The sequence below is a fragment of the Dama dama genome, chromosome 12 (genome assembly GCF_033118175.1).
Source record: "Dama dama isolate Ldn47 chromosome 12, ASM3311817v1, whole genome shotgun sequence".
NCBI lineage: Eukaryota > Metazoa > Chordata > Mammalia > Artiodactyla > Cervidae > Dama > Dama dama.
In genome coordinates, this window is record NC_083692.1 from 82,754,793 (window position 1) to 82,778,797 (window position 24,005).

Here is a 24,005-nt window from a genome sequence, read left to right on the forward strand (position 1 = left end):
ATTCCTACCTTTTTACATTATTTAGCAATTAAAATACTAAACTACTGATATGATGAATGAGTCACAAAAATATTTATCAGAAAGCCAGACATGAAAGAATATGTACTGTATGATTTCACTTAGTTTAAGAACAGGTTCAATAATACATGGATCATTACTTGGTTGACTCTGGGAGGGGTAGGGATTGTATTTAGCAGAAGGGAATACAAGAACTAGTTGAGGTGATGAAAATATTCTATATATTGATTGAGGATTACATGATATAACTATCTGTTTAAGCTTATCAAACTGTATACTTGAGATCAGTGAATTTTACCATATGTGAAATTTGTCTTTAAAAAATGGCCATTAAAAATATACCTTTAAAAAAGGCGTGAGAACTGGCATTATAGAAACTGTTACAGGATCAGAGATATGGTTTCAGATTTGAATGCTACAAGGAAGCTGGAATTAAGCCCCTGTTATGTGGTATAAGGAGCTTCAAAGAGCTTGAACTTTTCTGTCACTGAAAAGATAATTGAAAAATTCTATTTATTGGTCCTGCCTAGGAGGAACAAGACTAATCTTATCAATATGTGTAAGGCCTTAGATAAAGTTTGAAAACAAAGGTTGACTAAAAAAATTAGTGTTCTGTATCTTCACCATGCATGGGTTATGGCTGTTAACCATGCATGGGAATTTATGTAGTTTGATGCATAATCTCAGACTGAGAAATTATCCAGACTAGACTAGAAACTAGCACAAGCAAACACTAAATAAACCTTTTAGGAGTTTGAGACTCCACTGCAAAAGTACTTATAAAACCATCCTAGGAAACCAAACTATCTTGACAGGAAGCTAATGAACACAGCAAAGAGAGGCATATCACTTTAAGGTTTGGAAATAGTATTAGAGTCTGTAAAGCAGTCTTTAAAAATTGGTAAAGAATTAAAAGAAGGCATAGAAAGCAAAATGAAAGAATTTTCATTCATACCTGAATTGTAGGTATGCTGGTAAGACACAAAACAATCACAGATAGAAAATTACCCGTTATCCAGTTGAAATTGTGCTTAGTCGGGCTTCCTTGGTGGTTCACATGGTAAAGAATCCACCTGCAATGCGAGAGACCTGGGTTCGATCCCTGGGTTGGGAAGATCCCCTGGAGGGGAGGGCATGGCAATCCACTCCAGTATTCTTGCCTGAAGAATCCCAATGGACAGAGGAGCCTGGTGGGCTACAGTCCGTGGGGTTGCAAAGAGTTGGACACGACTGAGAGACTAATATGAGTACAATGACCGTATTAATTTTGAGTGAGTTTTAACTTAAGATTACATAATAATTTAGTATATTTAATATTCTGAATTTTTATACAAAACACTTTAATACCATAATTTTCTTAAATTATTTCTTGACTGCTATATATCATTAGTTATTGAAGGGCCTGAAAATCTGGTTGATAACTTTAGAAAAAGTATGATTTGGATAGAGTATGAGTAGAACTCACCAGGTGTTTTTTCCCTCAAATGGTCCCCCTTCACTGATAACCTCCCAACCATGTTACTAGCCAAATGTAGGCTCATCTGAATCTAAGCATTCCTTCTCCAAGCACCCAGTCAAGGTGGGAGATTATTGAGAATAGAATATTTTTATTGAGGTATCTTTTGAGTAAGAAATGGTGGCAACTTGGTAAAACTTGTCTCTTTTGAAACATTGAACACTTGCAACTATGGACTCTCCATACTAGATAGATGAGATAATGTTTTATTAACTTATATTTAAATTAACTAATATGAATTCTTAAAATATTGTACAAAAACCTGATTATGTCTATATCAGATATACAAATACGTATACCTGTGTCTGTCTATTATAATCTATTGTTATGGCATCATAAGTTTCTGTCTCCTTAGCTGAAAAGTTGATGCCTATTCTCTGGGTGTTGGTATCCAGTTTAAGGAATTATAGTTTGATTAAACCATGCTTTGCAAACCTCTTCGAATTACTCTGCGTCTGTTTAACTTTTAAAATGATTCTTCCTCGAGAACTATTCATAGATAGTATCTTATTCCAAATTATATAGTACGTGCATACTAGTGGAACTTTAGTACATAATTATGTGTTGCTTAATTTGCCTCCATCTGTTTTTAAACTATTCACTTTTGTGTTTTAAAGGCAAAGTTACTTACATTTAAACTTAATGTCCTAACTCTAGAGATGTTCTCCGTATAAATGATTTCTCAACACCTTCTAAGCCTAGAAAACCCGAATTCTCTTTAAATCCATATATTCCTAATATTTATGGTACAATCTTCCTTCTCTCTTTACTGCTCGAGTGACCCACTGTTTCAGTAACACTAATCTGGGGCTTTGGTTCTTGCTTGAATGTGCTCTCTTCCCTTTCTTCCCAATAGTTAATTTTGACAGATTCTCCAGCTTTGTTTTCAGATTTATAAATACAGAAGTGCTGCTGGGTTTTCCTGTTCTGTGGTGCTTTTCTTTCTACTTTTTCAACATTGACACACTTGGATTTCCTACAAGTGTGGTTAATTGCGAGATTTGTGAAAGTTTAAATTTGGTAAATTGTTTTGGGTTTGTTTCTCTTTGGGATTCCATCAATGTTTCTTACATTGTTGCCAACTATATTCTAATTATATTTCAGACCTGATAAAAATGAGTCCATTAAAAAAATGGCATCATACAAATTATTTTTGTAATTTCCCTAGTATTTTAAATTAGAGATTTTTAATATGGTGTTAACATAACAACATGTTGAATACTGAAAAAGAATACTTTGAACACCTAAACAGGACCTTTATTTTTTTCTTTTTGTGTAATTTCTTCAAATTAATTGGAAAAATTATTCACATTTAACCACAATTACTTGATACATTTTTATGTACTCTTAAAATAGTTGGCAGCATTGTCCTTGATTCTCTGTTGGTGTGGGCTTATATAATGCCTTTTTCTTTTTTCCATTTTTTTGTTTTTCTTTTGCTTCCTAAGGACATGATGATACAGCGCCATGTGCAGTTTTGAAAAGTATGGATAGTATTAGCTTTCTCCAACACCCAGTCCACCAGAGGAGCTTAGAGATTCTGCAGAGGTGCAAGGAAGAGAAGTACAGTAAGGCTGCAAATCCTGTTTAATAAACTCTGTGTTATCACATCCATTTGGAAATGGAAACCAGGAGCATTCTACACCTGGGTGGAACCTAAATGGAATAGACAATGTGACCTCTCTCATCTTTTGACCAGAGAGTTTCAGGATACCACCATTGAGACTTTCATTCTTTTTCTTGATACAAAGAAAGAATTGATATATATATATAAAGATAATATACATATTCTTTTAATTTGGGTGACTATTTGTCTATGATCCTTGAGTTGTTTGGTTACAAACTTTTAATTGATTTCCATTTTTATCTTTAAAGTATCCAAGTGATGAGTAAATGAGTATTGATTTTTTTTGAACTTTGTTGAGATCTGGTTGGGGTAGAATAAACTGCAGACCAAAGCATACAGTTTTGACATATATGTGAACTCATCACAATCAAGATAATTAACATATCTCACAGTGCCAATAATTTCCTATATCTCTTTGAATTCCTGCTGATTTTTATGCTTATTTATACTTGAACTTCAACATCAGCAGTGTATCATTGGCAAATGATATCATTTGCTTTCATGTATCATTGGCGAATCCACTTAGTTTGACTGTAATTCTCCTATCAGACTTTGCCATGTCTGGTTTGGAGCAAAACCACCAGTTAATGTTTTGGCTTAAGGAAGAATGATAGAATCATAATGGGTGTTCTTTTTTTTTTAATATAAAATTGGTGTGATGCCCTTGGTCTCCATTTTCTCCTTTTCTATTTGTTCTACTCATTCTACATGAAAATGGATTCTTTTGGTTGTGGAATTACTGTTGTTTGGCTGTTGCTATTGCTGTAGTGAGAATAAAGGGATCCTTAAGAATACTTAAGAGTACTAATTCAGCAGTTTGCATATAATATACATATAATATAATGGACCTAAATTAGTTAGTTTTGTATTTTGAGCTTTTTACTGACCACAGATTTACTTTGCTAACTTCACAATTCTGTGACTGAAATTCCATGGAATACTAGTGTTTAATTATCAGTAAAAGGAGAGTATAAGTAGAATTCCTAAAGGTAAATGTTGTGGATTCTCTCTTCAGTTCTTCTTACTATGCTGTTTTGGTATAAGAAAATGTGTAATACATTTTGAAAAATATTATTAAAATATTTTCTCATTCTAGAAAAGCAAAGGTAAGTATTTACTTTAAAAAAATACGTCTTTAAATGTTACTCTTAATTATTGCTCTTGTTTCTAAAAGGTATACAAGTCTTTATTCCAAATACACATCTTCCTTTTCTAAATCTTTTAATCCAGGGGATATTATTGAAAACAGTCTGCAAATCATTTGAGGGGGTGCTTAAATGAGTTCTTTTTAACTTTTAAATAATTCCAAGTAGTTTATTTGCTTTGTCAATTTTCATGACTCACAGGCCTGATTGTTTCCAGGTAGGTATGTATGGGTGTAGAATAGGAAGGCACCAATTTCATCATGAGCTCCAGGAGGATATTGTACATTGTACTCTTGCAAATTTATTTCTACATTTGTGGAAGTGGACTTTTCCATTACTTTAGGTAGTTTATGCTATTTTCCATTATAGTACTACCAATAATTAAAATTTTATAATATGTAAAATTATAAATTCAAGTCTGGGAGACAGTTTTTAAAAAATTAGGGGACTAACTAGTGTTAGGTAATAGTAATGGTGAATTGATTAGGTAAATGAACCCTGCCACAGGTAGCAATGGCAAAACCTGGAAAACAATTTTAAGGTAACAATTTATTAAAAACGCTGGAAAAGAGACCAAAAATACTAACAGACCAAAAAGAAGCAGAAACTAGTGGGAAGTTTATTCTTTAAAGTAAAGTAGTGGGTAGAAAGAAAGAAAGTGAAGTCGCTCAGTCATGTCCGACTCTTTGCAACCGCATGGACTGTAGCCTACCAGGCTCCTCCGTCAATGGGATTTTCCAGGCAAGAGTACTGGAGTGGGTTGCCATTTTCTTTTCCAGGAGATCTTCCTGACCCAGAGATTGAACCCCAGTCTCTCGCATTGTAGGCAGATGCTTTACCGTCTGAGCCACCAGGGAAGTCCATGTGTAAGTAGTGGGTAAGAGTTGAGAATTTGTGGCTTTTTACACAAGGTGCTCCCCAACTTCCATAGCTCCAGGGACAGAAAACCACGACTATACTGGTTTGAAGTGTCTGAGGACTAAGTTGAGGACTGGCAAAGAAGCTTGAAGTTTAGGAGGAAAATCCTGGAATGGAGAGAGCTGCCAAAAGGCTAACACCCAAACTTAGAGCCATCCATACCTGGCTGACTCTCCTGAGTATTTGGGGGAGAGTGTAGGAGCTCTGTCGAAGGGTACTATAAACCACTTCGCTGACATCCCAGTGGTTAAGACTCTGTGCTCTCAATGCAGAGGATATGAGTTCAATCCCTGGTCAGGAATTAAAATCCTGCATGCCACACAATATGGCCAAAAAGATAAAAAATAAATAAGTAAATAGAATTGCAAACCAAATAGGAGATAATTTTTGAAAAACACAAGTGCAGTTTACTGATTTTTTTAAACTGAGGGCCTTTTGTTATCTCTTCATAGCTCCTCTTAGGGGAGAGCTGAATTCTTACCGTCTTTAGTTAGGATCCCAGAAGTAGAGGTGAGAGAGAAAGAGGCAAAAAGCTAGAGTGACTGAAATGGTAGATAAAAACTTCTCATGTTTGAGAAAAACTAACTTGGAGATTCCAGATAATCAGTGACCTCCAGCCAGAACCAATACAAAAGAAACCCGCTACCAGACACATTGTAGGCAAATTGCTAAATGCCAGAAATATAAAGGAACTCTTGAAAGCAGCCCAGAGGAAATTACATTAAATACAGGAGAATGCAGGCATACCTCTGAGCAGTTTCATAGCTGAATCTAGATCACTGTAATAAAGCAAATATCACAATGAAGAAAGACACATGCATTTTTTGGTTTCCCAGTACACATAAAAGTTATATTTATACTATACTGTAATCTACCAGTTGTTCAATAGCTTTATGTTGGAAAAAAAATGATATACCTTAACTAAAAATACTTTATTGCTAAAAAATGGTAACTGTAATCCAAGCCTTCAGGGAGTAGTAGTTACATCAAAGATCACTGATATAATAATGGAAAACTTTGAAATATTGCAGATATTATCAAAATGTGACACAGAGATACTATGTGAGCAAATGCTGTTGGAAAAAAGGTGCTGATAGACATGCTCACCACAGGGTTGCCACAAATCTCCTTGTAAAAAATGCAGTATCTCCAAAGCATGATCAAGTGAAGTGCAATAAAATGAGTCTTGCTTATAATGATATGATTAACACCTGTCTTCTCATTGAAAGTAATGGAGGCTGAAATTTAAAATCCAGTAGAACAACCCAAACCCAGAAAATAAAAACAGCTATAAAAGCTATGATTTATAGTTTGTGGACAGACAAGTTAATTGTCTATTAGAAGAAAAATCAAGTCTGCAGAAAAATATAACGGAATTCATTGTTATTACAATGCATCATCCACAGTGTCCAATCATCAATTAAGGAAAGTATCTTTCAAAAGTGAAGCTGAAATAGAGACTTCCCTGATGGTGGTCCAGTGGCTAAGACTCTGCCCTCCCAATGCAAGGGGCTCGGTTTGATCCCTTGTCAAGGAACTCGATCCCACATGCCACAACTATGAGTTTGTATGCCACAACTGAAAGATCCTACATACTGCAATGAAGATTGAAGTTCAAAGATCTTGCGTACTGCAACTAAGACCTGCAGCAGCCAAATAAATAAAAATATTTAAAAAAATACTCTCTTATTGACTTTTTCCCCTCAGTCATTTAAAAGTTAAAATCTCTTTTAGCTTACAGGCCATGCAAAAATAGGCAGTGGGTTTGATCTGTACTCTAGTTTACTGATCTGTGAATTATTATAAGGAATAAAGAAACCAGAAGTAATACATAGGTATAAAGATAAGACTATACATATTTTCTTTCCTTATCTAGTTCTTTTAAAAGATATATGATTTCTTTAGGGTAAAAATTATGATATTGTTCTGGGGGTTCAAAATGTGTCCATCAATTTTTTGATACTCCTCCCTTCAAAAGGCACATGCAGTACTTAATGATTTCCTTCTAATAAATCGAATGTGGCAGAAGTGACAGTGTGTGACCTTTGAGATTTAGACATAAAAGGTATTGTGGCTCTTCCTCCTCCATTTCATTTCTGGTCTCCCACCTTCTCTTTACAATGATTAGTCTCTGAGATTTGCAGGGAGGAAATTAGAAGAGGGGGAAGAAATTAGGGTTCTTAGGAACATGAGCTGCAATTCCCACAAAGATCAGGAGCCCTGGAAAGGGAAGAAATAAGATGCTGGGAAAAGAAAGAGTGAGGGAAGGTATGATAGAACGTTACTTCAATTTAAACCCATACTTCTGACCTTCTTGGGATATAAGAGACTGTAATGTTCATGAACAAGATGAGGGACCAGCAATTTATAATTTATATAATTTATATATAAATTATATAATTTATAATTAATAAAATTTATATATAAATATAATTGTATAATTTTATAATTATATACTTTATTGTGTAATGCAACTAAAGTGCTTTGAAGAAAACCAATAGGTTTAAATCCTTATCTAAGAAAAGAAATGAGGTTAAAAATCAGTGATCTAAGTTTTTACTTTATGAAGCTACAAGAAGAAGAGCATATTAAACCCAAAATAAGTAGAAGGAAGTAAAGAATAAGGAACTAAAACCACTGAATAGAAAGCCGACAGCATTAGAGAAAATCAGTGGAAACCAAAAGGGCAAGTTTTGAAATTAATAAAACTTGAGTTCCAGTACTGATCAGTAGAACTTTCTGTGAGGATGAAAATGTTCTCCAGCTATGCTCTTCAAAACTGTAGCCATTAGCCACATATTGTTATTAAACACCTGAAGTTTTTAAAAAATTTTAAAACTGAAATTTAGTTAAATCAGCTTAAATTTGAATGGCCACGTGTAGCTGGTGGCTATTGTACCTGGATAGTGTAGTTCTAGCCATTCTGATGAAGAAATATGAGAGAAGACAAAAATACTGTGATTTGAAATGAACAAGACATTTACATATGGTATAAAGATTGAGGAGAGAGAATGAATATTTATGGTAGTATATTCAGCAGCTTAGATGAAACGGATAAATGCCTTGAATGTTAACAAGTTATCAGTATTGATCCAAGGAAAAATAGAGAATTTGTTTAGTCTTTTGTCAGTGATTGGATTCATAAATAAAACCTTCCCACACATGGAAACAGAAAAGTCCAGACTCATATAGTTTGGATAACCAGTTTTATTTTAAAAACGTTTAAGTAAAGAATAATACCAGTTCTGCTCAGCTATTCCAGAAAACAAAGGAGCAAGGAATACTATATGAATCATATCATAAGGCCAGTATAATGATTCTAAGACCAAAATTAGACAATGTTACAAGAAAAGCTGGGCTGGATGAAGCACAAGCTGGAATCAAGATTACTGGGAGAAATATCAATAACCTCAGATATGCAGATGACACCACCCTTATGGCAGAAAGCGAAGAAGAACTAAAGAGCCTCTTGATGAAAGTGAAAGAGGAGAGTGAAAAAGCTGACTTAAAACTCAACAGTCAAAAAACTAAGATCATGGCATCTGGTCCCATCACTTCATGGCAGATATAATGTTTAAGAGAACTTCGATCCTTACCTTATATTATACATAAACATTAACTTGAAATGGGTCATATAGCTGTTTGTAAAGAATAAAATATTAAATTTACAGAAGAAAACCTGAGAGAACATCTTTGCAGCCTTGGGACAAAATTTATTAGATGAAACATAAAAGCATGAAGTAAAAAGAAAAAAAAAATGGTATTATTGAAGTTCATCAAAATTGAAAACTTTCAAGATATTGTTAAAAGAAAAAGCATCTCACAGCCTGAGAAACAATATTCATAATAATTTATAATACATAACTGACTTGAAGACAAAGTATGAAAAAACTGCAATAAGAGAAACAGACCAGTCAAAAACAGTCAAGAGGTTTAAGCATACACTTAGAAAAGAAGATATATGAATGATCCCTAGGCTCTTTAAAGATTGCCAGCTTTATTAGTCACTCAGTATATCTTCTTTGGTGGCAGTTTTTCCTATACTTGACCAACTATATGCTTACAATGAATATGTTTTACAATGTATAAATTTTGCCACAATTTAAAAAATTAATTGCTTATCATGAAGCCTGACATAAATTCAGATATGTAGAAGAGACTATTTTTCATGGAATTAAGAATATTAAAAATAAAAATATAGAAACCCCAGGAAATGTCCGCACCTTACTCATAAGGGCTTCCTCCAGGTCAGAGTGAGAACCAGCAGCCTGCTTGCCTATTATTGAGGAAGGCTCCAGTTCTTGGAAGACCTGAGTTTTGTGGCAGGGCACATAGATTATGACGTGGGGACCTTCACATTACTCTCAAAAGAGAGATGAGAAACAGCCTGGCATTTGGAGTTGGGCAGGACTAGGCCCAAATTCTGGCTCTGCCACTTAGCCCTTGTGTTACTGTGTGTGGAAGGTGTTTCTCAGAGCTTCAGTTTCCTTCTCTGAAAGGTAGTCCCTCTGCACAGGGGCAATGAGAGACTCAAATGTGATGATAAATGCCAAAGCCCTTTGGCTATTGCCTTATACAGAGACTTGCACTAACATAATTTAAAATGTCTAAAAATGTAATATGACTAGAATTTCTGTTTGAAACAGGAGGAATGTCAGGGAGCTGTTTTTATTGAGTTGGTAGAATACGGCTATTTATCAAATTTTGGAAATCTATATGGGTAAACAAACATGAAGGTCTGCCTTACAGACAACCACAGTAATAACAAAAATTGAATTTTTGGGGGGGAAGTGGGGCACTCTGCACTGTTCATGGAACCTTAGTTCCCTGATCAGGGGTTGAATCCTTGCCTTCCACAGCAAAAACGCAAAGTCCTAACTACTGGACCATCACGGTTTTCCCTGAATCTTTATCGTTTAAAGTAGCATAAGTGACCTTCATCTATCAGGGAAAAAAAATGAGTGAAATAAATATGAAACAAAATATGAGAAATAAGTACTATAATTTAAAATTAATAAAAGTATGAATAGATTTACATCACGAGTTAGAGTCTCACAGTGGCTTTTTCAAAAAGTTTTAAAGAAACGTGCACAAAAGAAACACCCTATTGCGTTACAAGGAAGATACTCCAAAAAAGGGAAGAAAATTCCCTATGAGCAGTTCACAGTTTAAGAAGAATTTAAGAGCACGAAGCTAGTAAAGCAGTAGCACAAATTTAAGACTATGAAATAATCAGAAGGATATTGAAACAGGTTTTGAGCTAAAAGCAGAGGCATAAATCAACACATTTGTGATCTTAATAAATAGAGGAAACGTAACTGAAAATTGCATTAATAGTATTAAGGAAAGGCCTGGGATGATTATGTGTCAATGTGCAGGAGAAAAGAATGGGTATGGAGAATAGAAAATGATAATTTGTTCTAAGGATAATTGCTATCCATGATGTAGGAACTGAATAAGTGAAATGAAATCAATGCATTCAAATATGTAAGAAAATAAAGTTGTTCAAAGTTCTAACTGAATTTGTTGATCCCAAGACATATGTTTTCCAGTAACAGTTTTTACGTGGGTATAGATGTTATGTCTTCAGTTCTCCTGGGTATATACTTAGTAGTCTCTGTTTAATTTTTTCTTGAACTGCTAGCTGTTTTCCAAAGTAACTGTGTCATTTCACATTCAGCAGCGTCTGCATGAAGGACTTCCCAGGTGGTGCAGTGGCAGAGTCCACCTGGCAGGGCAGGAGACGCAGGAGGTGTGGGTTCGATCCCGGGGATCGGGAAGGTCCCCTGGAAGAGGAAATGGCAACCCACTCCAGTTGTCTTGCCTGGAGAATCCCATGGACAGAGGAGCCTGGTGGGCTACAGTCCGTGGGGGGTCACAAAGAGTCAGATGATTGAGCATGCAGCACATGCACATGAGTATATGCAAGGTTCCAGTTTTTACATGTCCTTGCCAACATTTATCTGTCGTTTTTTATAGTCATGCTGGGGGTGTGATGGAGAAGGAAATAGCAACTCACTCCAGTATTCTTGTCTAGAAAATCCTATGGCCAGTGGAGCCTGGTGGGCTATAGTCCATGGGGTTGCAAAGAGTCAGACATGACTGAAGTGACTTACTTAGCATGCACACACACACACAGGGGATGTGAAGTATAATCTCGTGGTTTTAATTTCATTTCTCTGGTGACTAATGATGTTGAGCATCTTTTTATGCACTTATTAGCTGTTTGCCTATCATCTTTGGATAAATACCTATTCATATCCTTTGTTCTTTTTAAAATTGGGTTGTCTTAATAATATTCAGTTGCGAAAGAAAGTTCTTGTAATATTCTAGATTCAAGTTTCTCATCAGATATTTGATTTGCCATTTTCTACCATCTGTGGATTGCCTTTTCACTTTCTTGCTGTAGAATCCTTTGAAACCCCAAAGTTCTAGATTTTGATAATTTCTTTTTTTTTCCCATTTATTTTTATTAGTTGGAGGCTAATTACTTTACAATATTGTAGTGGTTTTTGTCATACATTGACATGAATCAGCCATGGATTTATGTTTATCAGTTTTTCTCTCTGGTTGCTTATTCTTTTGATGTCATAGCTATATAACTACTACCTAATCCAAGGTCAGAAATGTTTACTCCTATGTTTTAAGAGCTTCATACTTTTACCATTTATATTTTGGTCTTTGATCCAAGTTCATTCTTGTGTTTTTTTTTGGATGTGGACTGTTTTAAAAGTCTTTGTTACAGTATTGCTTCTGTTGTTTATGTTTTGAATTTTTTGCCATGCAGCATGTGGGATCTTAGCTTCCCCACAAGGGATCAAACCCCTGCCTTCTGCACTGTAAGGCAACGTCTTAACCACTGGATCACCAACCTCATTCTTTTCCATGTGGTTATCTAGTTTTCTCAGTTTTTGTTGAAAGATTTTTCCTTTTTCATTGAATTGTCTTGGCACCTTTGTCAAATTTTATTTGATCATAAATGTAAAGGTTTATTTCTATACTCTCTGTTCCTTTCCATTGATCTATTTGTCTATCTTTATACTGGTACCATATTGTCTCAGTTACTATATGTTTATAGTAAGTTTTGCATTCAGAAAGTATGAATCCTCCAACTGTGTTCTCTTTTTTCAACATTAGTTTTGCTATTCTGGGCCATTTGCATTTCCATATCAATTTTAGGGTCAGCTTATTCATTTTAGTGAAAAAAAAAAAAAAACAGCTGGAATTTTAATAGAGGTTGCATTGATATGTAAATGAGTTCAGGAACATTGCAATCTTAAAACAGTATTAAGTTTTCCAGTCCATGAGCACAGATGGCTTTCCGTTTATTTAGGTGTCCTTTTTAAATTATTCTTTAAAATACTTTGTAGTTTTTCAGTAGATATTTTATACTTTTTTGTTCAACTTATTCCTTTTATATTATTTTAATGCTATTATTAATAGAATTGTTTTCTTAATTTCATTTCCAATTGTTTGTTGCGATTGTATAGAAACAAAGTGGATTTTTGAATAGTGATCTTATATCTTGTAATTTTGCTGAACTTATTTAATAATAGTCCTAATGTTGTTTTGTGAATTTCTTAGTATTTTCCACATACAAGATTTTTATCTCAAGTAGAAATACTTTTACTGTTTTATATATAGTAACGTCTGTCTCTTAACCCTGTGTCCCTATTGCGTCCCTTCCATCTTCCCTCTCCTCTTTAGTAACTACAAGTTTCTGTATCTGTGAGTCTGTTTCTGTTTTGCATTTACACTCATTTGTATTTTTTTTAGATTCCACATATAAGTCATATATACAGCATAATATTTTCTAGGTCCCTCCACTGCTGCAAATGGCAGTGTTTTATTTTTTTTAGTATCTGAGTAATATGCCAGGGTGTGTGTGTGTGTGTGTATGTGTGTGTGTGTACATACACATACACCACATCTTCTTATGCCAGTTGTTGACTGACGGGCACATGGGTTGCTTCCATTACTTAGCTGTTATAAATAGGGCTCTGTGAACATTGGAGTGCATGTGTCTTTTCAAATTAACATTTTCATTTTTTCCAGACGTGTATGCAGGAGTAGAATTGCTCGATCATAACAGTAGTTCCATTTTAGTTTTTTGAGAAACCTCCATACTGTTTTCACAGTGCCTGCACCAATTTATATCCCCATCAGTAGTGTGTGAGCACTTCCTTTCTCCACATCCTTGCCAGCACTTATTTGTGTTTTTTAATGATAGCCTTTCTGACTGGTGTGAAGTGATGTCTCATTTTGGTTTTGATTTGCATTTCCCTGGTGATTAATGAAGTTGAGCATCTTTTTGTGTGCTTGTGAGCCATCTGTGCATCTTCTTTGGGAAAAATGTGTATTCAAATCTTCTGCTTATTTTTTAATTAGAGTTTTTGTTTAAAAAATATTGTTATTTCTGAGGAAGCAATTCATCGTCTTTGATTCTCAGTGTCTTTATAAGATTAATTGATTTCTAAAATCTACAATTCATGTCAGCAATATACTATTGCTGAAAAGTGATGCAAATAAATTAAGAATTTTTTGAACACTAAATGATTAAATATTTAATATTGAATATTAAAATAAGAAAAGAACTTGTACACTTCTGGGCCTTCAGCCCAGTTACCCTTGGATTTCCTAAAAATATTTAAATGAGAGAAGAATTTATTATTAAATTCCCTAATTGGTTTCATTGTTGACTTAAGATTTATAAGTAACAGTCATGGGACTTGGTTCATATTTTTATTTAGATGTTTCTGATATCACTTCTCAGCCTTTTGGCTGAGATCAAGTGTAGATGTTTCTGATATGTTTAGCATTTGCTCTTAGAAGAACTGTTTGTCTTCAGTCTCTGGTAGCACTGATTGAAAATTTTTGCTTTCTATCCACTAGGTATAACTCGGAAAAACCCCAGAACACCTCTTTCTGATCTCCAGGGCATGAATACTCTAAATGAAAAAAACCAACAGTAAGTATGTTTGGTTTATGTTTTCAAGGAAGTACAGAAGAAATAGCTCGAATTATTAGTAATAATACTTCTGGGGCTTAAAAACTGAAGAAAATCAGACCTTTTAAAAAACCTTCTTAAAACTTTTATAAAGGGTGTAATAAGGTTAGAGTTAACAATAGAGTATATTATCTAAGATTGCTTCTGGTAAAATGGTTGTACAATTTAAAAAAGTTTTCCCAGGATGATTAAAAATGAGTTCATATGTTTTCATTTCTGAGACCTTTCAAATGGCATTTTATATCTTTTGCAAAAGTAATGGGTTTTCTGCTTCTTTCCATGGAGAAATCTTACTGGTAAGTAATAACTGAGTAATTTGATTTATAGCAAACCATCTGAAATGTTTTCTTTTTCTTTTCTTTAAACTTTTGCCACATTTAAATACTCCAATACCTTTTCTTGATGAATGTGGTAACCACAGCTTACCTTTTACCATTTTCAATGAAGAATTCTTGAGTAAAATTTGAAAGTAACAAGTACAAGTAATTTTCTGAGTTTGTAAATAAAACTCCTGTTTCCTTTGCACATACTATTTTATAAAGATTGTACTTTAAATGAGCAAAAGAACATTGTTTAGTATCTATAAAGTTTTCTGTGTACATTTTGAACATCAAGAGAATTGAGCTTTTTAGTGCCCTGGTAAGACACTAAAATTAGTATGATCTGTGTAGAATTTAGAATTATGGTTTAACTTCATTGATCAGGTTTTCCATTTTGAGTGACTATGTCTTTCTAATGTATATTGTCATTTCTCTGCTCCACAACTTTTTTACAACTCTTTATTGCTTATTACAAGAAGTCTTGGTTCACTATTTTAACCTACAAGAACTTTCACAGCCCAAGTATCCAGCCTCAACTCTACTTACCTTTAATACCAGCGAATTGAATGATTGAATGACTTACTGTCTTTGTAGTGTATGTATGACAGTTGGCTGCTGACAAAATCACCGTTACGTGTGCACGTTGGATTTTACTTGAGAACAGATGAGGTCATTAGTCTGGTGACCCTGTGTGCCTTTATGTCAGTGTGCCGGCAGTGTTCTTACCCTGGTCGTTAGAGATCCCTGACTTAAGGATCTCATTTGTTTTGATTTGTGTAAAAAAAGGAATTGTGACTTTTTGCATTTCCCAAAGCAATTTAGTGGTTATAAATTTCCTAATTCCTAATTTGTGGACTTTCTTTCTTTTTATTTTTATTTTTTTGGCTGCTGTGTGTGGCTTGTGGGACCTTAATTCCCCGACCAGGGACTGAACCTGGATCACCACAGTGAAAATGCCATATCCTAAGCACTGGACCACCAGGGAATTCCCGAGTTTGTGTTTCTTTGTACTGCTTTTAATTTTGGATGTCTGAGGTGATCTGTATGGGCTTCTGTTTTTATCCGTTAGTTGAAATAGTCTGATATTTTGGTTTAAGATTAATTAGTCTGGGTTCAAGCAGCTAACTGAATTTAGGGACTCGTGGAAAGACAATCTAATTTTGTAAAGATGTGTGTATAAGCTCATTTATGAGACCCTTCTTCACAGAGGAATTGGTCACACTAGCTTGATTCTTTTCCTTTGCATACAATAAAGAGAAAGATATTTGGCACTGAAGTAATGTTATCAGGATAAGGCCAGCTAGCAGGCCTTAACAGGAGATCCTTCCAGCTCATATTTGTTGTTTTGTTGAGTTTATTTTAGACATATTTTAGAGAAAATTGGTGAGAAGATGGAGAGGATAGAAAAATAGATACTTAGAAAATCAAACAAGTCATGAAATGATTCGCTTGTATATACTGAGTAGAGGTTTTTGGACCTCACCTATGGAATATTCCTAATTAGTGAGTCGTAAATGAAAGAGTAGGACAACCACTTTTGTGGTGATCTAGGACTAAGAATTGAGGTAGTCTTTGTAAAACAAGGAAATACAAATATAAATCTGTTTTTAGCTGTGTACATTTTCCTTGAGTGAGAGGTAAAGGCTTCATTGCCTTCCCTCTAGTAATGGATAAAGGTTCCAATTTCTCCACATCCTTGTTGTTTTGTTATTGCCTGTCTTAACGGGATTAAAGTAGTATCTCCGTGTAGTTTTGGTTTGTATTTCCCTAATACCTAATCATGTTCGGCATCGTTTTATGTGCTTATTGCTGATTTGTATATCTTTTTTGATGATACATATATCTTGTTTGAGCAAATGTCTACTTTGCCCATAAAATTTTTCTTGTATTTATTCTTCCTTCCATATGTATAAATATAATTGTCTTAAACAAAACCACACCATGCAGTGATACTTTATTTAGATTTGATAATATATGCAGACAATTTTTATACCGTTAAATAACTATTCTACTACATGATTTTTAATGACTTTATAGACTCCCATTGGTGTGGTTATGACATGATTCCTTGATTTATTTCCAATTGTTGGCTATTTAGGTTGTTTCTAATTTTTTGGTATTAATGAAAATTTTTATAGATAAAGTTTTTCATGTTTGATTATTTTCTGTCATTCTTCATTAGAAACTTGACCAGGAGGATAGAATAAAGCTATTAAAAGATTTTGAAGATATTGTCCTGGCTATCTAAAAAGTGGTATAATTTAAGTAAAGAACTGATGGGAAAATACATATTTTAAGGTTATATTCCATTCTTAAATAGTTTCAAAAATAGTGCAAGGGAAATATAGTTTATAGAGTCCTATGTACTCTTCATTCAGTTTTCCTTAAAGAATCTTATATGGTAGTAGTACATTATCAAAACCAGGAAAATTACATAGTTTCATTAATATTAACTAGACTATAGTTTTCACCATTTAAAAAAAAATCTCTGTTTGTATATATGTAGTTTCTTTGCAATTTTATCTCCCTGGTGGCTCACTGGTAAAGAATCCACCTGCCAATGCAGAAAACACAGGTTCAATCCCTGGGTCGGGAAGATCACCTGGAGAAGGAAATAGCAACCCACTCCAGTATTCTTGCCTGGCAAATCCCATGACAGAGGAGCCTGGTGGGCTACAGTCCATGGGGTCACAGTAGAGTCAGACACAACTTAGTGACTAAACAGCAGCAACATAGATGTGTGTAACCAGCACCACAGTCAGCCTGCAGAACTCTTTTATCAGCATAAAAGAATTTATTCATACTGCTTATTTGTATTCTTCTTTTTCTTCCATGTCCCTTTTCTGTCTCTAGCAACCACTAACCTGTTCTTCATTTCTATAGTTTTATTGTTTTGATAATGTTATATACATCAAATTTTATGGTATGAAACTGTCCTCTGCCTTCTTAGGTTCAATGGCTATAGGCCTGTAAATTAAACTAATGAAAGACAGTTAACAGGGAAAAAAGCAAACAGTTTTTATTTCTATTTTACGTACATTGAATATTCTCAGAAAAGAAGTGAAACTCAAAGAAGTGGTTACACTTGGGCTAATATATACTTTTTAAAGGATAGGGATTTTGGACCTGAAACAAAAGACATGACAGTATCTTATAATACATTATATTATTTACTGATTGTTAAATGGTACATATAGCTATATGGTGTGCTCATCATGTACTTTTGAATGTGAATGTGGTAGAATCCCTAGAAATATTTGGTTCTGAGAGACTAAAAGATTAGTCCAAATTGATCAGTAATCTCTTTGATAAAACCATTTTCTGCTGGTTTAGCATTTTTTCTTAATTTTAACTGTAGTGTTTAAAGCTTTGTTTCACTTTTTTAAGTAAAGTTTTAACTTCAGTGTTTAAAGCTTTGTTTTACTTTTAAAAGAAATTTCTGGAGTGTTAGGGATGTCTCAACTAAGGAAATTGTACTATATTTAATTTTTACAGTGAAACATTTGATTTTGCCTGGAATGGCAGAACTGGGATTCGCCAGAGTAAACTATCAAGTAACACCTCCTTGCTTGATAAAGATGGGATATTCGCTAATTCAGCTAGCAGCAAACTTTTGGAGAGAGCCCATGGGATTCTCACGTTAGTATTGATCAACAATATGGCTTGCCTTTTTTATAACTGATTTAAAATTTCAGGCTGAAAAAGAAGAGAGGTAATTGTGAAGCATTATTTTCATGAGTAGAATTTTAAGTGAAACAAGATTGAAAAGTAGTCAGAATTTAGAACTGTGACAGTCTCATGTATTATAAAGCTGGTATTTGTTTTCATCTTACTAGGAGATCATGACTGAATATACTTCTGGAGATGATTCTTTATTGCTCTTTAACAGACTCTACATCCAGAGAGAGCAAACACTGTTAGCTTTTTTTTAGGATTCCTAGTTTTTAACTGCAGTTGCCTTTTAATTCTGGCAGTCTTAACAAGTTGGGCAGGTAAAATCTCTTACAAAATGGTGAATGGGACCACATACAGTTGACCATTCAACAATGCGTGGGTTAGAGGTGTCAACCTTCTGCACAATGGAAAATAAATGTGTTTCTTATAGTCAGCCCTCCATATCCACTGCTCCTCAGTATCTGTGATTCCACATCCACAGATTCAGCCAATCTCAGATCAAGTAGTACTGTTGAAAGAATTCCATGTGTAACTGGACCCTTACAGTCTAAACTCATGTTGTTCAAGGGGCACCTGTATGGTGATACATAATACTTGCCAAAACCTGTTATTTCTCCTTACCTGATAGAGAACTGGTTTCAGCATATAGGTATTAACCATGCATGGGAACCTGTAAAAAGTTCTTACCTACCTGTATCAATATATTTAAAACACTTCCAAAGCATATTTTTTAACCATTAGCTAGAAGTGTGACTGGATTATATTTCTTAATCCCTAAATCATCTCTTAACAGTGCTAATAGGCTCAATTTATATGTCATGCTACATTTCAGAATTATGAATAAACTCATTTAATCCTCAGCAACTCTGTGAGGTTGATAGTATTATCATTCTTACATTGTCTTACATTATCATTTTTACATGTTTAAAACCATGTTTTACAATTTTAAAACCATGTTTTAAAGAGATTAAAATCATACCTTGGAAGGTGATAGAACTCAGATTCAACAAGCCCAGGTCTTCCTGATTCCCCAGCCCATGTTCATAAGCACTGGGTTTTATTCCTTTTTTGTAGCCATTTAAAAAAAAGAAGTTTGATCAAAGTGTGATATTGAATTATGAATAAGGAATAAAAGGGCAGAGCAGAATTTTTAGTTTTTGAAAATGGAAGATCATAAGTCTTAGTGAAAAGTACATTTTAATAATTCATGAAATTAGGCATCTTTTTAAGTTTAAAATGACAGAAACAAAGCCTCCGTAGGTTAAGAATGCAGAGCCCTGTTAGGGTCCAAAAGAAAATGAAACTTGAGCTTTGAATCTACATCATGTTACCGATCATCAAGCTCAATCTGTTTGTACCTGTATTATGGAGCAGGCATGTCTTTACTTTGCTTATCCTTCCTTCCCAAAGGTGCCTGCTTAGTTGAATTAGACAGTGTTTCATTTAAAGGACCTATAACTTGGAAGTGGGTATATAATGTTCTTTTTGTAGAGAACTTGAAATTCATCTTTCCGATGTGGTTCGTTTTTTTTTTCCTTCTAATGTAAGATTTGTCTCTATAGGAGAAACAAAAATTTCAAATCCAAACCTGGGCTTCCAAAGGTGAGTATCATGAAAATATTTTCTCCTTTGTACCTCACTTCATGATTGTTCCTTTTTTTTAATTCATGCAAACAATCTTTAGAAATCATAAACAAGAAATATCTTATTTGCACCCCAAATACAGATTAATTGTGTATGTTCAGTTAAAACCATTTTAGCAATAATGCTGGATGTTATTATGAAATGGCGAAGCTTAATGCTGGTAAATATTTGTGATATATCTCACTTTCTAGTGTTTGAAAAGCTTCTGAATATAAATGTAAATTTTTGTTGAGTAATTGCCTCTGCATAGATTTTTTTCATTCCTCCTTAAATCAGGTTAAGGAGACATTCTGAATTTTATCTAATTAAAAAATTTTAAAATTTTATTTGATTTAAAAATAATTTCTGTCATCATCATTAGCATTAGTTAGCCTGGTTTTTCTGTAAAGGTCCAGTTAGACTTGGCAGGCTCATCTGGTCTGGGTTATAACTACTTGGCTCTGCTGTCATAGCACAAATGCAGCTGTAGACAATATGTAACTGAATGACTGTGACTGTGTTCCAATAAAACTTTATTTATGGATACTGAAACTTGAATTTCATATAATTTTTTTCAACCATAGAAATCTTATAAAAACAATGGGCATAATTTGGCCCAGGACTTGTAATTTGCTTACTCTAATCTGGATGCCAAAATGTTTATTAGATTTGCTAAACAACAGTCTTAGAGTTTTTCTTTCTCCTGTGCCCTTCCAAAGGAGTCCTGTCATTAACTTCGTTAATGACCATAACTCAAAAATTTTAAAAGAACTGAAAAAGAGCTGTTTATTTTTAAAATTCTCTAGTTTAAGAAACAAGAAAATGAATCTGTAGTTTTTCCTTCTACTTAAGTCATCTTATATTTCCAAAGAAATTTGAATGCGTTGCTGATGTGGTTTGTGGTAGTGGCAAATGTGTTTTAAACCGCAAAGAAAATTTACTGAGTGGTTTGTGATTATGTTCTTATCATAAAAAATTTTATGTAGAGAGTAAAGGAGACCTCTCCTCTTCCTTTGTGTTTCTTTTTTTTCCCTTCACTGTCTCATTAGCCTTTTAGAATTTTGAATGCCACCTGTGGATCTAGTGTTTGCCCTGTTCTTTTCATTCTCTTCGGATGGATAACTTATTTTTTTTAATTGAAGTATAGTTGATTTAAAATGTTGTATTAATTTCTGCTATACAGCAAAGTGACTCCTTGTATCTATATATACATTGTTTTGTAACTTCTTAAACTTCATATGATAGTCAACAAGAATATGTTAGATATATCTGAAGTCAATAATTCTATTCAATTATCACAGGAATCCCATCTATTTCTCAATTTTTTAAAATTAAATATAGCTAATTTTTTTGTTTATTTTAGTGTCTTGTGTATTCAAGTATATATATTTAGTATTAGAGAGGCAACATAGTCTATGAGAGTATAGACCTTGGAGTAAAACTGACCTACATTCAAATGATGGATCTGTTGTTACTTGCTCTCTGATCTTTGGAGTAAATTCTCTAACTTGTCTTAACTTCTGTCTCTTCATTTGTAGTGTGGGGGATAATATACGTTAGGATGAAATACATATATTTGGTATGTGCATGATTATTGTTGTTGTTGCTAAGTCATGTCCAACTCTTTTGTCACCCCGTGGACTGGAGCATACCAGGCTCCTCTGTCCATGGGATTTCCCAGGCAAGAATCCTGGAGTGGAAAAAAAAAAAAGAACCCTGGAGTAGGTTGCCATTTCCTACTCCAGAGGATCTTCCTGGCTCAGGGACCAAACTTCTGTCTCTTGCTTTGGCAGCAGGCGGTCACCACTGAGCCACCAGGGCAGCCCATGTGCGTGATTAGTGTTCAGTAAATGATTATTTTCTTCACATTTTCTACCAAGATGTTAGAGTTGAATTTGTGGCTTATATGTGTACATACATATATGTATAATGTGTAGTTTGTTTAATAACCTCACTCTTCATCTTAGTTTCCTACCCTTATTTAAATATACCTTATTTTTTCTAATTATGCTTAGTGAATGTTTTGCTTGTTTCTTTCAGTCCAGTTCAAATCAAGGCAAAATAAATTTTTATATTTATAAAATTAAATTAGCAGATCCTAGGTCCTCATTGACCATGGTCATTTCTGACTAAGATATTTCTGTTGCATTAAGTTAGTTTTATACGTGGTGTGGAAGGAAGCAGCAGCAATGCAGATAACCTAAACTTTTTTTCCCTTTTGCTCTTTTGTGAACTCTGAAACTGCTTTGTTACCTTGAGTGTGAATCATTGATGTACATATTCCTACAACTTTTATTGCTACTGGAAATAAGGTTCAGTCACTTGTATTAAGGGCACCTCTAGCATCTCATTTTATTGATAAAGGTAAGATTTAGAATGCCTTTTTTTTTTTTTTTTTTAACAATTCTGAATAAATGCAGGCAAATATTAAACACATGTAAGTAACCTCCAACAGCCCTTCAGTTCAGTTCAGTTGCTCAGTCGTGTCTGAATCTTTGCGACCCCATGAATCGCAGCACGCCAGGCTTCCCTGTCCATCACCAACTCCCAGTTTACTCAAACTCATGTCCATTGAGTCGGTGATGCCATCCAGCCTTCTCATCCTCTGTTGTCCCCTTCTCCTCCTGCCCCCAATCCCTCCCAGCATCAGGGTCTTTTCCAACGAGTCAACTCTTTGCATGAGGTGGCCAAAGTATTGGAGTTTCAGCTTCAGCATCAGTCCTTCCAATGAACACCCAGGACTGATCTCCTTTAGGATGGACTGGTTGGTTGGATCTCCTTGCAGTCCAAGGGACTCTCAAGAGTCTTCTCCAACACCACAGTTCAAAAGCATCAATTTTTCAGTGCTCAGCTTTCTTCACAGTCCAACTCTCACATCCATACATGACCACTGGAAAAACCGTAGCCTTGACTAGACGGACCTTTGTTGGCAAAGTAATGTCTCTGCTTTTTAATATGCTGTCTAGGTTGGTCATAACTTCCCTTCCAAGGAGTAAACGTCTTTTAATTTCATGGCTGCAGTCACCATCTGCAGTGATTTTGGAGCCCAAAATCTGACACTGTTCCACTGTTTCCCCATCTATTTGCCATGAAGTGATGGGACTAGATGCCATGATCTTAGTTTTCTGAATGTTGAGCTTTAAGCCAACTTTTTCACTCTTCTCTTTCACTTTCATCAAGGGGCTTTTTAGTTCCTCTTCACTTTCTGCCATAAGGGTGGTGTCGTCTGCATATCTGAGGTTATTGGTATTTCTCCCAGCAATCTTGATTCCAGCTTGTGCTTCTTCCAGCCCAGAGTTTCTCATGAAGTATTCTGCATATAAGTTAAATAAGCAGGGTGACAATATACAGCCTTGACGTACCCCTTTTCCTATTTGGAACCAGTCAGTTGTTCCATATCCAGTCTAACTGTTGCTTCCTGACCTGCATACAGGTTTCTCAAGAGGCAGGTCAAGTGGTCTGGTATTCCTAATAGCCCTTAGCTCTCTGTTAATATAGTTCTGTTTTGATAGTACTTTTTTCTTCTAGAGAGTACTTTCCCTCTCATACCTTGAAACCATCAATCACTTCTATTAAATATATCTGTATAATTTGATCTGTCTTTAAATTTCTAGTCTTTCTAAATTTCTGATCTTTCTAAATGTCTCTAAATTTCTAGTCTAGTTCCACTGTTGTACATTTCTACTGTGACATCCTGCTCATATCTCAGACTTGACATCCTGCTCATATCTCAGCCCTAACAGATTTTGCTGTGTCACTCCCCTACTGAATTTTGTAGTCACTCAGGCTCATACCTTGAAGATAAGTTTATCATCCATTTTAGTTCTCTTTAACAGCATGAGCAATATCTTCTTAATCTTTGTATCTACAGCACCTTGCACAGCAGGCAGGCAGTAAATAATTGTTTAAAAAAGAAAGAACTGACTAATCTGAATAAACTAAACAATGAAGATGGAGTTAAGAAAGGAATAAAGTAGATAATGAACAGAAGACCTAAGAAAGGAATTAAATCCATACCTGTTTTCTGCTAGATCTTGGACCCGCATTTCAGTCCTTGTCACATCATGCTGGGCTATTGAAGCTGTCCCTTAACTGGTTTTCTCTCTTTCTTGCCGCCTTAGCCTCCTGTCCACTGCCTTGTTCTGCTCTGCCTTAT

General features: G+C 34.6%; 1 protein-coding gene across 8 annotated transcripts in view; it reads left to right on the forward strand.

Annotated features, from left to right (window-relative positions):
- MYO9A (myosin IXA) overlaps nucleotides 1–24,005 on the forward strand; it is a 239,522-nt gene that overhangs the window by 131,708 nt on the left and 83,809 nt on the right. For all 8 annotated transcript variants that reach the window (XM_061157939.1, XM_061157937.1, XM_061157942.1 and 5 more), the window contains 4 exons: nucleotides 2,983–3,102; nucleotides 14,117–14,192; nucleotides 18,047–18,190; nucleotides 19,789–19,828. In XM_061157939.1, coding sequence (XP_061013922.1) covers nucleotides 2,983–3,102; nucleotides 14,117–14,192; nucleotides 18,047–18,190; nucleotides 19,789–19,828 — 380 coding nt within the window. The remainder of the gene's footprint in view (nucleotides 1–2,982; nucleotides 3,103–14,116; nucleotides 14,193–18,046; nucleotides 18,191–19,788; nucleotides 19,829–24,005) is intronic.